This window comes from Pongo pygmaeus, chromosome 12 (genome assembly GCF_028885625.2).
Source record: "Pongo pygmaeus isolate AG05252 chromosome 12, NHGRI_mPonPyg2-v2.0_pri, whole genome shotgun sequence".
Lineage (NCBI taxonomy): Eukaryota > Metazoa > Chordata > Mammalia > Primates > Hominidae > Pongo > Pongo pygmaeus.
The window spans coordinates 86,276,922-86,291,824 of record NC_072385.2 but is presented as its reverse complement, the minus strand read 5'-3'; the positions used below and the strand labels follow the sequence as shown (position 1 = coordinate 86,291,824).

The window sequence follows — 14,903 nt, the reverse complement described above, 5'->3', positions numbered from 1 at the left end:
TTTTGGCTGGGGGAGAAATGTACAGCTGAACATACAGATTAAGAGGTTAAGAGGTTGAAAGTTGGTCTTAGGAAGAGGAACTTTTTGTGGAAATTTGAAGAATATTATGTTATTGTTCCTCTGTTTTTCATGGCATAGTAAGGTTTTCACTAATGAGCTTGCCATTCTATTTTTTTTTTTGTTTACTAGGGTTCTGTTGAAGATACCACTGGCTCTCAGTCTCTGGCTGCCTTGCTGAATAAGTGTAAAACCCCTCAAGGACAAAGACTTGTTAACCAGTGGATTAAACAGCCTCTCATGGATAAGAACAGAATAGAGGAGAGGTATGTTATTAGTTTATACTTTTGTTAGTTTTATGTAACCTGCAGTTACCCACATGATTATACCACTTATTGTAATACGCAGTTTTGCAAGTATATCTTACCATTTAACTGTACAGAGTACATAGTAAGAGTAGTAATGACTTAGATTGATTAAAGAACTCATTTTTTTAAATAAGTTTTTTTCACTATAAAAAAAGTTTATTTTATTTGAGATGGTATGGTGTTGAACATGTTCATATTGTGTATAATCTTGGTAAATTACTCAACCTTTATGTCATAGTTTCTTCACCTTTAAAATGACATTAATAAAACAGTTACTTAATAGGATTATAAGCATGAGATGATTTAATATACATAAAATACTTACGGTCTGATGTATAGGAAGCGCTTAACTCTTTATTCTAGAAAAGATTTAAGGTGACCTAAACATATATGTCAGAAAATCTTTATAATTGTGGAAATAAAAGCTTGTATAATTCTACTATCCTAAAATTACTAGTATTTCAATATATTTTATTTTAGTCTTTTAGATACAAGTTTTAAAACTTTGAGGGGTAATATACATAAGTACTGCTTGATGAATTTAAGGTGATTTCTGAAGCCAGGTTTGTTGGGGAAGAGGAGTGGGATTTAGTGATTTAGAACCAGAAATTGGGGCTGGGTGCGATGGCTCATGCCTATAATTCCAGCACTTTGGGAGGCCATAGTGGGAGGATTGTTTGTGCCCCGGAGTTCAAGACCAGCCTGGGCAACTCAGTGAGACACCATCTCTACAAAAGAAAAAAAAATTCTCAGTGTGGTGACATGTACCTGTAGCCCGAGCTACTCGGGAGGCTGAGGTGGGAATATCACCCTGGTCCAGAAGTTTGAGGCTGCAGTGAGCTGTGATTGTGCCACTGAACTCCAGCCTGGGCAATGGAGTGAAACCCTGTCTCAAAAAAAAAAAAAAAAAAGAAATTGAGGCTGGGCACGGCAGCTCACACATATAATCCAGCACTTGGGGAGGCTGAGGCAGGATAATTGCTTGAGCCCAGGAGTTTGAGACCAGTCTGGGCAGCAAAATGACACCCCATTTCTACCAAAAAAAAATTTTTAAAAATTTAGCTGGGCATGGTGGCATGTGCCTGTGGTCCCAGCTACATGGGAGACTAAGGCTAGAGGATTGTTTGAGCCCAGGAGGTTGAGGCTGCAGTGAGCCATATTCATGTCCCTGCACTCCAGCCTGGGTGACATAGTGAGATGCTGTCTCAAACAAAAATCAACAGGCCAGATGGCGGTGGCTCACCCCTGTAATCCCAACACTTTGGGAGGCTGAGGCAGGCGGATTACTTGAGGTCAAGAGTTCGAGACCAGCCCGGCCAACATGGTGAAACCCCATCTCTACTAAAAATACAAAATTAGATGGGCATGGTGGTGTGTGCCTGTAATCCCAGCTATTCTTGAGGCTGAGGCATGAGAATCGCTTGAGTTGGGAGGCAAAGGTTGCAGTGAGCCGAGATCATGCCACTGCACTCTAGCCTGGGCGACAAACGAGATTTCGTATCAAACAAACAAACAAACAAAAAAAGACACCCAAAATCAACAACAACAAAAACAATATTGGAATGATTGGATCCCCAAACAAAGATAAATGTTTGAGGTGATGGATACCTCAGTTACCCTGATTTGAGTGTTATACCTTGTATACACGTATTAAAATATTACAAACCCCCAAATGTATACAATTATGAGGTATCAATAAAAAAAGAAGAGATTGGAAGGACTGGATAATTTGCAAGTAATTAGGGCAATTTACAATTTTTAATTTTTATTTGTGAATAAGTAGTTATATTTATACGTGTCGAAATTCATAAAGGACCGGTGGATATACAGTGATAAGTCATCCCCCCTTCTCTGTCAGCTCCATAAAGAGCCTGTGTCTTGCATGGCTCCAGGGTCACATTTCCTGTTGTATTTTGCCACCACCTGCCCTGGGAGCAACAGTGTTAGTTTCTTGAACATCCTTCCAAGCAGAGTCTGGGCCTACACAAGCAAAACAAGTATGTCTATTCTCTCTCCTCTTTAATTTTTTTAAAGGAAGTGATTGATAATTTAACACTCAAGCTATAGGTCATTGGTTATATTTTTAATTTCCAATTTATGGGAATAGAGGAAGTGTCAGTGATCCCCTTCTGGTTTAAGAACTGGAGGACGCATGTGTTTAGACCCTTTAGAAACCTGAAATGTCACTTAATATAATTATTTAGAAAGCAAGCTATCTATCAAAAGTAGATTTTTGAAGAAGAGGGTAAGGAAAGGTTACTTTCACGGGACATAGCAATAATTTCTAAAATCTAATGGTTTTACAAGACTTGTTCATTAGAAGTAACATCTGTGAGGATGGCTTTATGAGTCAAAATATTATCTGCTTATTACCCCACCTGTAGGGTAAGAAGAAATATTTTTTTCTTGGTGACAATGATTTTTAGCAGCAAGTGGGGAGGGCCTGTGGCTTTCAAGGCCAAACGTTGAAATACCACAGACTAGGAAGAAAAAGATACACTCCTTATACAGGATTTGTTTGTTTCTTCTTTTTTCTTCATTTTTGTAGAGACGAGGTCTCACTATGTTGCCCAGGCTGGTCTCTTTTTTTTTTTTTTTTTTGAGACCGAGTTTCACTCTTGACGCCCAGGCTGGAGTGCAGTGGTGTGATTTTGGCTCACCGCAACCTCTGCCTCCCGGGTTCAAGTGATTCTTCTGCCTCAGCCTTCCTGAGTAGCTGGGACTACAGGCGTGCACCACCGCACCTGGCTAATTTTTATATTCTTAATAGAGACAGGGTTTCACTATGTTGGCCAGGCTGGTCTCGAACTCCTGACCTCAGATGATCCACTCACCTTGGCCTCCCAAAGTACTGGAATTATAGGCGTGAGCCACTGCACCTGGCCGAAATTATTTATAATAAGCAAGGCATGGTGGCTTGTGCCTGAAGTCCCAGCTACTTGGGAAGCTGAGGCAGGAGGATCACAGGTTCAAGTCCACACTGGGAAAATAGTGAGAACCTTCCCTATCCCCAGTCTTCAAAAAAGAAAAAAATTTGCTGGAGAAGGTCACACAATGCTGATAGGTCCCATTGTGCTTTCATGCTTTCTAGCTTTCAGTGATAACTGGATGTTACTTTTATTGTGTGACTCATTGTAGTGACCAACCCCCAATTTTTTACTTTCCCTTAAGCCTTCAACTGTCTCCTACCTCTAAGCAGATGATTTCTTCCTTAACACTTAAAACCTCAAAATTTATCTGTACTTCCACTCTTTTACTCTGTGGCTCTTTCTCAGAAGAAGAAATAACACTTTTATTTCTTTTCAAAGCCAACCTTTCCATACTTTACTTGGAGACATATTTCTTTTTTTTTTTTTTTTCTTTTTTTTTGAGTGGAGTCTCACTCTATCGCCCGGTCTGGAGTGCAATGGTGCAATCTCTACTCGGTGCAACCTCTGCCTCCCAGGTTCAAGCGATCCTCCTGCCTCAGCCTGCTGAGTACCTGGGATTACAGGTTAGCACACCATGCCCGGCCAATTTTTGGGTTTTTAGTAGAGACAGGGTTTCGCCATGTTGGTCAGGCTGGTCTCTAACTCCTGACCCCGCGATCCGCACGCCTCAGGCTCAAGCCACCGCGCCCAGCCCTAATGTAGCAATCTTAATTAGAAATACGTCTCTGGCTGGGCACGGTGGCTCACGCCTGTAATCCCAGCACTTTGGGAGGCCAAGGCGGGCGGATCACCTGAGGTCAGGAGTTCAAGACCAGCCTGACCAACATGGAGAAACCCTGTCTCTAGTAAAAATACAAAATTAGCTGGGTGTGGTGGCATCTGCCTGTAATCCCAGCTACTCGGGAGGCTGAGGCAGGAGAATCACTTGAACCTGGGAGGCGGAGGTTGCGGTGAGCCAAGATCTCACCATTGCACTCCAGCCTAGGCAACGAGCAAAACTCCATCTCAAAAAAAAAAAAAAGATTGCTATGTTAATCTTATTTTATATAAAAAGAAATACTCAATATTAAACTAGAAGGCAATAAAAATGCCAAATTCAATATACAAATTATTTTGTCAGCATTTTCACAAGAATAAACTATTTTATATGCTAACATATGTTCAATGTTCCTTACAGAATTCTGACATTAAAAATGAAAAATTACCAAAGCTTCAGATGAATCTATAAATGACAAAAGAAAAAGTTTATAAGGATAAAGAGCAACACTCCAAGTGCATATATAAACATAAGGACTGTTGGGAGTTACCCTTTTTAAAAATCTTTAGGCCTAGCACAGTATTTGCTATTTAATGTATCAAATGGGTGGTTTTGACTTCATTAATCCATATGTAGGACAGATGAAAAAAAGAATTATAAACTTGTAATTACAGTTCTTTAGGAACCATATTTGCTCTGAGCCTTTTAAATACGCTGTCAGGCAATTCCAGTCACCACTTTTGAAAAAAACCTATCTATGTGTCTATCTGTCTATCTATCTATCTATCTAATCTGTCTATCTATCTATCATCTATCTATCATCTATCTATCTATCTAATCTATCTATCTATTCTATCTATCTAATCTATCTAATCTATCTGGAGACTGAGTTATAAGACTAGCTAGTTTTTGTATTTTTGGTAGAGACAGGATTTCGTCATGTTTTCTAGGCTGTTCTTGAAGTCCTGGGCTCAAGCCATCCACCCGCCTCAGCCTCCCAAAGCGCTGGGATTACAGGCGTGAGCCACCATGCCCAACCAATTCCAGTCAGCTCTTAAAATGAAAGCCTAGAAATGGTAGGGTTAAAAAGGGGACACAATGTTGATTTTTAAAATACCTAGAATTTGGCCAGGCGCAGTGGCTGTAACCCCAGCACTTTGGGAGGCCAAGGCGGCCGGATTGCCTTGGCCTGCCTCAGCCTCCCAAAGTGCTGGGATTACAGTTGTGAGCTCAGGAGTTCCAGACGAGCCTGGGCAACACGGTGAAACACCGTCTCTAGTAAAATACAAAAAATCAGCTGCGTGTGGCGGCGTGCACCTGTGGTCCCAGTTACTTGGGAGGCTGAGGCAGGGGAATTGCTTGAACCTGGGAGGCAGAGGTTGCAGTGAGCTGAGATTGTGCCACTGCACTCCAGCCTGGGTGACAGAGTGAGACTCTGTCTCAAAAAAAAAAAAAGCAAACCAAGAATTTGATTAATTCTGTTAGAATTTTAGGGGTTAACTGAGCCCCAAAATGACTCAGCTGTATGCAATTTAATACAATATTAATTTGCATGTTGACTCTCAGAATTGCATACAGCTGAGTCATTTTATTGAGTAGGATTGATAAGTATACTATGTTATGCCAACAATAACTGTGATACTTCTAAAATTGTGATTTTTAAATTGGCATTGTCACGGAAACAGCAGAGTAGTTGTTTTTTTCTTTAAGCTTGTTTTAGCCAGAAACATAAACTGAAACTGTAATTATTACTGAAATCGTGTGTTGAATAGACTTGTGAAACTAGCAATTTATTAGGCCTTTAATGATATCTGGGCCAAAGGCTGAGAGAGCTGTGCTGTGTGTATGTTGCTTTGTGCTTTGTTTTTTAGAAGCTTGTTGCTTCTTTGCCATTTTACTTTTTTCTTTTTTTTTTGAGATGGAGTCTCGCTCTGTCCCCCAAGCTGGAGTGCAGTGGCTCAGTCTCCGCTCACTGCAAGCTCTGCCTCCCAGGTTCACTCCATTCTCCTGCCTCAGCCTCCCAAGTAGCTGGGACTACAGGGGCCCACCACCACGCCCGGCTAATTTTCTGTATTTTTTGGTAGAGATGGGGTTTCACCATGTTAGCCAGGATGGTCTCGATCTTCTGACCTCATGATCTGCCCGCCTCGGCCTCCCAAAGTGCTGGGATTACAGGTGTGAGCCACCGCGCCTGGCCCATTACTTCTTTCTTAATGTTACATTATCTCTCCTTTTTTTTTTGAGACGGAGTTTCGCTCTTGTCGCCCAGGCTGGAGTGCAACGGCGCCATTTTTGCCCACTGCAACCTCTGCCTCCCAGGTTCAAATGATTCTCCAGCCTCAGCCTTCCAACTAGCTAGGATTACAGGCACCCGCCACCACGCCCAGCTAATTTTTGTATTTTTAGTAGAGATGGGGTTTTGCCATGTTGGCCAGGCTGGTCTTGACCCGCTGACCTCGGCCTCCCAAAGTGCTGGGATTACAGGTGTGAGCCACTGCACCCGGTCCTTAATGCTACTTTATAGGTGAAAATTGTGAAATAACTTAAATTTCATTTTAATTAAAATTAATTTTTGGGAAATTAGTGAAAGGTTGACATTTTATTCTTTTGAATATTGCAATTGTTATTTGGGTTTAAATTGGGGGGCTTAGGAAGGAAAGAAGCCTGATGGTTGTTTCTGAATTTTCTGAAAATTATGTTTGATATGCCATATATGAAATCCAGTTTGGAGAGAATATGTCCATTGATAAGGAAAAATTAATAAAGATTTGATCTAGATAAGGCATTCCAATCATTTGGAAGTGGTTTGAGTATCTTTTTTTTTTTTTAATTTGAGACAGAGTCTTGCTCTGTGGAGTGTAGTGGTGCAATCTTGGCTCACTGCATCCTCCATCTCCCGGGTTCAATCAAGCAATTCTCCTGCTTCAGCCTCCCGAGTAGCTGAGATTACAGACGTGGGCTACTATCCCCAGCTAATTTTTTTTTTTTTTTTTTTTTTTTGAGATGGAATCTTGCTCCCGTCATGCAGGCTGGAGTGCAGTGGTGTGATCTCAGCTCACTGCAACCTCCACCTCCCGGTTTCAAGCGATTAAGCGATTCTCCTTCCTCAGCCTCCCGAGTAGCTGGGATTACAGGCGTGTGCCACCATGTCGCCACCACGTCTGGCTAATTTTTGTATTTTTAGTAGAGACAGGGTTTTGCCATGTTGGCCAAGCTGGTCTCAAACTCCTGACCTCAAGTGATCTACCCACTTGGACTCCCAAAGTGCTAGGATTACAGGTGTGAGCCACTGTGCCTGGCCTAAGTTTTGTATTTTTAGTAGAGATGGTGTTGCACCATGTTGGTCAGGCTGGTGTCAAACTCCTGACCGTGCGATCCGCCTGCCTCGGCCTCCCAAAGTGCTGAGATTACAGGCGAGAGCCATTGTGCCCGGCCTGTTTGAGTATCTTTTAAAACCAGTAAGGACCAACTAGAGGCGTCAGCTCTCTTCATGGGCTTTGGAGAAATAAGACAAAAAGGAAAGAGATGTTTTGCCGGGCGCGGTGGCTCACGCCTGTAATCCCAACACTTTGGGAGGCTGAGGACAGCGGATCACCCGAGGTCAGAGTCAAGACCAGAGCCATTGCACACTCCAGCCTGGGCAACAAGAGCACAACTTCATCTCAAAAAAAAAAAAAGCACAACTTCATCTCAAAAAAAAAAAAAAAAAAAAAAACAGGAAAGAGATGTTTTGATTTTTTAAGTTTAGAGTGTTCTGTTCTTACTCTACAGCACTTAGCAGTAGTCCATCTATCCACCTTGTTTGTTCTTTACAACAAAACCCCATTGGTTCTCTCTTACCACGTTTGCTTTATTCTTGGTTTATCCTTTGTAAGATGTGAAAGGGATATGAAGAGCAAATAGGAAGTGTTACTGTTGCTGCTTGAGAGAAAGCTGTTTTACAATTTGTTGGCAAACAATTTGTAAAAGTACAACAAAAGTGTGCATTTATGGCTTCTTATTTATCATTGCTATATCTCATAATTTGTGTTTTTTTAAAATAATTTAACTTTTTATTTGAAAAGCACTACAGGGTCACATCATGTTTTTAAAAAATAAATTAAGAAGGTAAACACCCCTACTTCTACTTTACCTCCAGTCCTAATCTATGGTGGTAATCAGTGTTAACAGTTTAGTTTGTGTTCTTACCCTTCCAGGGTTTTTTTTCCTTTATGTATACAGATATATATTTTTAAACACATAGATAACACTTAAAAACAATATGGGATCGTATTAGGAATACAATTTGTATTCCTTCCCAACAGTATTTACAGTTTTTTTCCATTTCACTATGTATCTATTTATAAATTTTTTATTTCTAATAATTTCTCTTGAATAGGTGAGACATCATATAGTATAAAAGTCAGTAGAAAATCAGTTTTTCAGAGGTACAAAATTGGCTGACTTTGCACAGACTCCTTTCAGTTCACAGGTAGGGATGCACAGCCACCTCTTCCACCGAGGAGAGGAAAGGATATGTGTGCTTATGGGCTCTTCAACCCTGTTGATTACTTATGATTTATTTTCTGGTCAGTTTGAAAGGAAACAGTAGTGATAAAATACTGGGAACAGGGAAGAAGCATAAAATTATTATTATTTTTTTGAGACGGAGTCTTGCTCAGTTGCCCATGCTGGAGTGCAGTGGCGTGATCTTGGCTCACTGCAAGCTCCGCCTCCTGGGTTCACGCCATTCTCCTGCCTCAGCCTCCCGAGTAGCTGGGAGTACAGGCGCCCACCACCACACCCGGCTAATTTTTTTTTTTGTATTTTTAGTAGAGACAGAGTTTCACCATGTTCGCCAGGATGGTCTCGATCTCCTGACCTCGTGATCTGCCCGCCTCGGCCTCCCAAAGTGCTGGGATTATAGGCGTGAGCCACTGCGCCTGGCCATAAGATTATTTTATCAGAAATATATTTTCTGTGATGTTTTTTACTATTGGCCTCAGAGTCGCCCACAAGGATTATGGGAATTTTATGGAAAGAAGAGAAAAGGAAAAGTGAGGGTATATATAGGTCAGCCAGCAATAGACTTTGTCATTCGTTTCTTGCCCCTTTATACCTCCTTTGCTGCTTTATTTTTATTTATTTATTTATTTTTTGAGACGGAGTCTCGCTCTGTCGTCCAGGCTGGAGTGCAGTGGCGCAATCTCGGCTCACTGCAAGCTCCGCCTCCTGAGTTGATGCCATTCTCCTGCCTCACCCTCCCGAGTAGCTGGGAGTACAGGCACCCACCACCACGCCCGGCTAATTAGGAACCTCGCTCTGTCGCCGGGGCTGGAGTGCAGTGGCACGATCTCGCTCACTGCAATCTGTGCCTCCCAGGGCAAGTGATTCTCCTGCCTCAGCCTCCAGAGTAGCTGGGACTACAGGTGTGTGCCACTACGCCCAGCTAATTTTTGTATTTTTAGTAGAGATATGGTTTCACCATGTTGGTTGGCAGGATGGTCTCGATCTCTTGACCTCGTGATCTGCCCTCCTTGGCCTCCCAAAGTGCTGGGATTACCGGTGTGAGCCACCGCACCTGGCCTCCCTGCTTTATTAAAATAACTAAGGGATTTCTGTGATTGTTAGGATTCAAATTTCTGTGAGCCTAAGAATCAAGCTGTGTGCATAATAATTGCATGAGATTTCACAGCTGGGCCCCACTCCCGGGGATTTTGTATTATCTACCTCCAAGTGATTTTGATGCTGGTGATCCTTGGACTAGACTTGGTGAAGCCCAATGCTTAGCTAGGAAAGCCCCCAAAATTTGCTTTATTGGATTGTGTAATTTGACTACATCCATTGTTTCTTTTTTCACATGTAGAGTTATATGCCACAAAAATATTTTCTGGAGCAGCAGGCATCCTAATTAATCTCGATGTTTGTTTATAGCCCCATTGATGTGGCTATAAACTTGGCAGCAAATTGTTTTCCCACTAATTTGGCATTTTCCATAAAAAACATGTATCTGTTGTTAGCTGCCTAGACATTAGCTGGACATGGTTTAGGTTACTTTTCTCTTACAAAGTGAATTTTAATTCAAGTTCCTTTAAGCCAGCAGTCTCAACCTGGGGCAGTTTTTCCCTCCAGGGGACATTCAGCAGTGTCTAGAGACATTTTTGGTTGTCATGCTGAGGAAGAGAGTGTATAGTGGGTAGAATCCAGGGATGCTGTTAAGCATGGAACAGCCCCTTACAGCAAAAAATTATGTAGCCTAAAATGGCAGTGTTGCCAAGATTGAGAAATTATGCTTTAAATGTGTTTTTATATATGGCCATTTTGTGTTTACTCTGGAGATAACATGTTTTTCCACATATAACATGCTTGATAAACATTTTGGTAACACAGGAATTGTAAATGCTGGTGATGTCAGTAAATAGTTAAGAAATTTAGGGCTGGGCGCGGTGGCTCACGCCTGTAATCCCAGCACTTTGGGAGGCCGAGGCGGGCGGATCCCGAGGTCAGGAGATCGAGACCATCCTGGCTAACACAGTGAAACCTCGTCTCTACTAAAAATACAAAAAAATTAGCCGGGTGTGGTGGCAGGCACCTGTAGTCCCAGTTACTCAATTTAGAAAGCCGATTTGTTTCCTTTCTATACCTGTGTAATTTCAGGTTTAGTTTACTGTCACGTCGTTCATAAACATAAGGAAGATGGTTGCTCATCTGATAGCATTCCGAACCTTGAGTCATCTGTAATGCCTGTGGCCTCCAGAAAAGCTTCTCTAAAACTGTACTTAGAGATGTGTAAAATATGTAGGAACATTTTCCCACCTTCGATTGTTAGTTTACCTTTCAGCTTCAGTAATTTACCTTTCAGCTATTACTTTAGTAACATCTCCAACATTGTTTTTCAAACTGCAAGGTGTGACCCAGTAGTGGGTCGTTAAATTAGTAGGTGACAAAGAGCATTTTTGAAGAATTAAATAAAATAGAAAATAGCAGAGTGGGCTCACGCCTGTAATCCCAGCAGTTTGGGAGGCGAGGCTGGCGGGTCACGAGGTCAGAAGATCGAGACCTTCCTGGCTCTAACATGGTGAAACCCCGTCTCTACTAATAATACAAAAAATTAGCAGAGTGTGGTGGCATGCGCCTCTAGTCCCAGCTACTCAGGAGGCTGAGGCACGAGAATCACTTGAACCCGGGAGCTGGAGGTTGCAGTGAGCCGAGATTGCACCACTGCACTCCAGCCTGGGCGACGGAGCAAGACTCTGTTTCAAAAAAAAAAAAAAGAAAGAAAATAGAGTGTATCACATAATTAGAGTAGTAAGTATTGATTTGTGAAACCTATTTTAATCATAGATCTATGTATGTATGTGCTGGATTGTGATGTAAAGACATTTCTTGCTGTAGTTAACACTGAAAAAAATGAAAAGTCACTGATTTCCAATAACTTACAGAAGCAGTGTGAACTACATATTCTATCGTTCTTGAAACAAGCTGAGATTTTATTGACTTTGGGAAGCAGTAAAATTATTTTAGTTTTTTAATTAAGTTTTTGGCTTTGTACTGTCAAGAGGTAATTTTAGAAAGCATTCTAAAAATGTATAAGAGATACACTTAAGTATTGGATTTGGCAACATTCTTGAACTGTAATTCTGTTTCATTAAACATCACTATTTACATGTGCAACAGTGTGTCTGTAACAATGTCCCAGTAATGAAATTCTTTCTCCTATTTAAGGCATGTCTGTTTGATGAAAGTCAAACAAAATTGGGTGTATGTCAGTGTCTTACGATACTGCTTAATTAAACATTAATTTGACTCTTAGCTAATCAGGAAATGTTTGCCTCACAGTCTTACAGAGATTTCCACCTTCTAAAAAAGCTAACGTTTCAGAATAGATTCAGGATTCAAGCTTCTTTCTTTCTTTTTTTTTTTTTGTTTGAGATGGAGTCTCGCTCTGTCGCCCAGGCTGGAGTACAGTGGCGCTATCTTGGCTCACTGCAACCTCCGCCTCCTGGGTTCAAGCAATTCTCCTGCCTCAGCCTCCCGAGTAGCCAGGGTTACAGGCACGCGCCACCATGCCCAGCTAATTTTTTTGTATTTTTAGTAGAGACGGGGTTTCACCATGCTGGCCAGGCTGGTCTCAAACTCCTGACCTTGAGATCTGCCCACCTCGGCTTCCCGAAATGCTGGGATTACAGGCGTGAGCCACCACACCTAGCCTAGATTCAAGCTGCTGCTTTTTTTTGAGACAGAGTCTTGCTCTTGTTGCCCAGGCTGGAGTGCAATGGCACGATCTCAGTGCACCACAACCTCTGCCTCCTGGGTTCAAGCGATTCTCCTGCCTCAGCCTCCCGAGTAGCTGGGATTACAGGCATGAGCCCACCATGCCAGGCTAATTTTGTATTTTTTGTACAGACGGGGTTTCTCCGTGTTGGTCAGGCCAGTCTCGAACTCCCGACCTCAGGTGATCTGCCTGCCTCGGCCTCTCAAAGTGCTGGGATTACAGGTGTGAGCCACCATGCCCAGCAGATTCAAGCTTCTTAAATGGAATTTTGAGCTTACTTAGTTGAGACTTATGTGCTTAGTTGACAAATTTTAATTTTATACTAAAATATTTTAGATTAATTCAAGTTAATTTATTTCAGATTGAATTTAGTGGAAGCTTTTGTAGAAGATGCAGAATTGAGGCAGACTTTACAAGAAGATTTACTTCGTCGATTCCCAGATCTTAACCGACTTGCCAAGAAGTTTCAAAGACAAGCAGCAAACTTACAAGATTGTTACCGACTCTATCAGGGTATAAATCAACTACCTAATGTTATACAGGCTCTGGAAAAACATGAAGGTAACAGATGATTTTTTTTTTTTGTTTTCCTTCAACTCATACGATATATACTTGGCAATGTGCTGTCCTCATAAAGTTGGTGGTGGTGACTCACTCTTAGGACACATTCAGATTTCTTTTTTTTTTTTTTGAGAAGGAGTCTCGCTCTGTTGCCAAGGCTAGAGTGCGGTGGCACAATCTCGGCTCACTGCAACCTCTGCCTCCTCGGTTCAAGCGATTCTCCTGCCTCAGCTTCCTGAGTGGCTGGGATTACAGGCATGTGCCACCATGCCTGGCTAATTTTTGTACTTTTAGTTTTACCATGTTGGCCAGGTTGGTCTCGAACTCCCAATCTCAGGTGATCCGCCTGCCTCGGCCTCCCAAAGTGCTGGGAGTACAGGTGTGAGCCACAGAGCCTGGCCATGTTCAGACTTCTAATAACAGGTTTGTATTGACTCTTAGCTTCATGTCAGAAGCCAAGAGACATGAGACAGCTTAGAAATTTTTGCTTTTTGGAAATGAATGTTAGAGTTAGTAGTTCGTGATTAAGGCCTATTGCACTGACAGAGGCAGTGAAAAAGAGTTTGATTGCCAAAGTAGACTCACAGGGCCTAGAATGGCATTGGTTATGCATCTACAGTTTATTACAGGAGAAGGATACAATCCAGTAGCAGGATTATGGTAAGGATATGCATCACAGTCAAAGGCTGTCATAGCAAGTCATCCAGAGAGTTCGGGTGCAAGTTCCAGTTTTCCTTTGTTGTGTAAAGTCTGTGGTGGGGTGCATTTTCTCTCTCAGAGCAGGATGTGTGCACAGGACACCTTGGAACCTAGGAGCCCAAAATAGAGTCTTCACTGGGCTTTTTAATATTTTTCTTGTCAAGCGGACATGTTCCTGTTCTCTAACTAGCCTCTTCAGTGGAGGTCAGAGGAAGAGCCTCATTGAGACCAAGTGCAACTCATCAATCACATTAAACAATGCTGATAATAAACCACCTAAATATCCCCTGACCCACAAATACAAAACAACACCATTCAATCAGTATTTTTTATGTCTTGATCAGGGGTCATTGCCATGCAGGAACTTCAACAAAACAGTACAGGCTAATAATAGAATTGTTGGAATTAACTCACACAGCACACCTATGAGAGAGAGTTAAGATAGAGGGTCTTGGTGGTCTCTAACAGTTGAATTCAAAGTGAAGTTACCAGAGTAAAGTGAGCAAAGACACATATTAATACAATATTGGTAGATAAAATCACCTTGCTCTAATAAGCATAGTTTTAAACTTTAACCATGTTTCTCCAGTAATTTTAGTAATTATATTGTTATGTCTAATACATAAAGCATTTTTTACTTTTTAAAAAAATTTTTAGGCAATGTGGGGTCCAAAGTAATTAAAAAAAATTTTTTTTAATATAAAGCATCTTCAAATTTTACTTAATCATGATCGCTTAGAACTATTAAAACATACCTTTTGATATTATGGGAAAGCTTTGTTGTTCCTTTGTAGACAGACTTAAAGAAATACAACTTTATGATGATGAGATATAAAATAAGTATAGATTTAAATTTTATAGAAACCTTTTCCCTTATCTAGTGCAAGAGGTAGCTAAGTGCTTATTTTCTCAAAGTACCTGTGTTATAAAAAGTATTCCTAGTATAGTCAAAGCTTCTCTTTAGACTGATAAAACTTAGAGCACCTGCATTTACTTCCACCAAAGCAGAATTAAAGAAAATGAGACTTGGCTGGGCACGTTGGTAATCCCAGCACTTTGGGAGGCTGAGGCAGGCGGATCATGAGGTTAGGAGATCAAGACCATCCTGGCTAACACGGTGAAACCCTGTCTCTACTAAAAATACAAAAAATTAGCTGATGTGGTGGTGCGCGCCTGTAGTCCCAGCTTCTCAGGCGGCTGAGGCAGGAGAATCGCTTGAACCCGGGAGGTGGAGGTTGCAGTGAGCGGAGATCGCACCACCGTGCTCCAGCTTGGGCAACAACAAAAAAAAAGAAAATGAGTCTTTACTGGCTGGGCACGGTGGCTCACGCCTGTAA

At 41.6% G+C, this 14,903-nt stretch overlaps 1 protein-coding gene across 6 annotated transcripts in view; it reads left to right on the top strand.

Annotated features, from left to right (window-relative positions):
- Window positions 1–14,903, top strand: part of MSH2 (mutS homolog 2) — a 307,179-nt gene that overhangs the window by 13,258 nt on the left and 279,018 nt on the right. For all 6 annotated transcript variants that reach the window (XM_054475081.2, XM_054475084.2, XM_054475083.2 and 3 more), the window contains 2 exons: window positions 190–323; window positions 12,668–12,867. In XM_054475081.2, coding sequence (XP_054331056.1) covers window positions 190–323; window positions 12,668–12,867 — 334 coding nt within the window. The remainder of the gene's footprint in view (window positions 1–189; window positions 324–12,667; window positions 12,868–14,903) is intronic.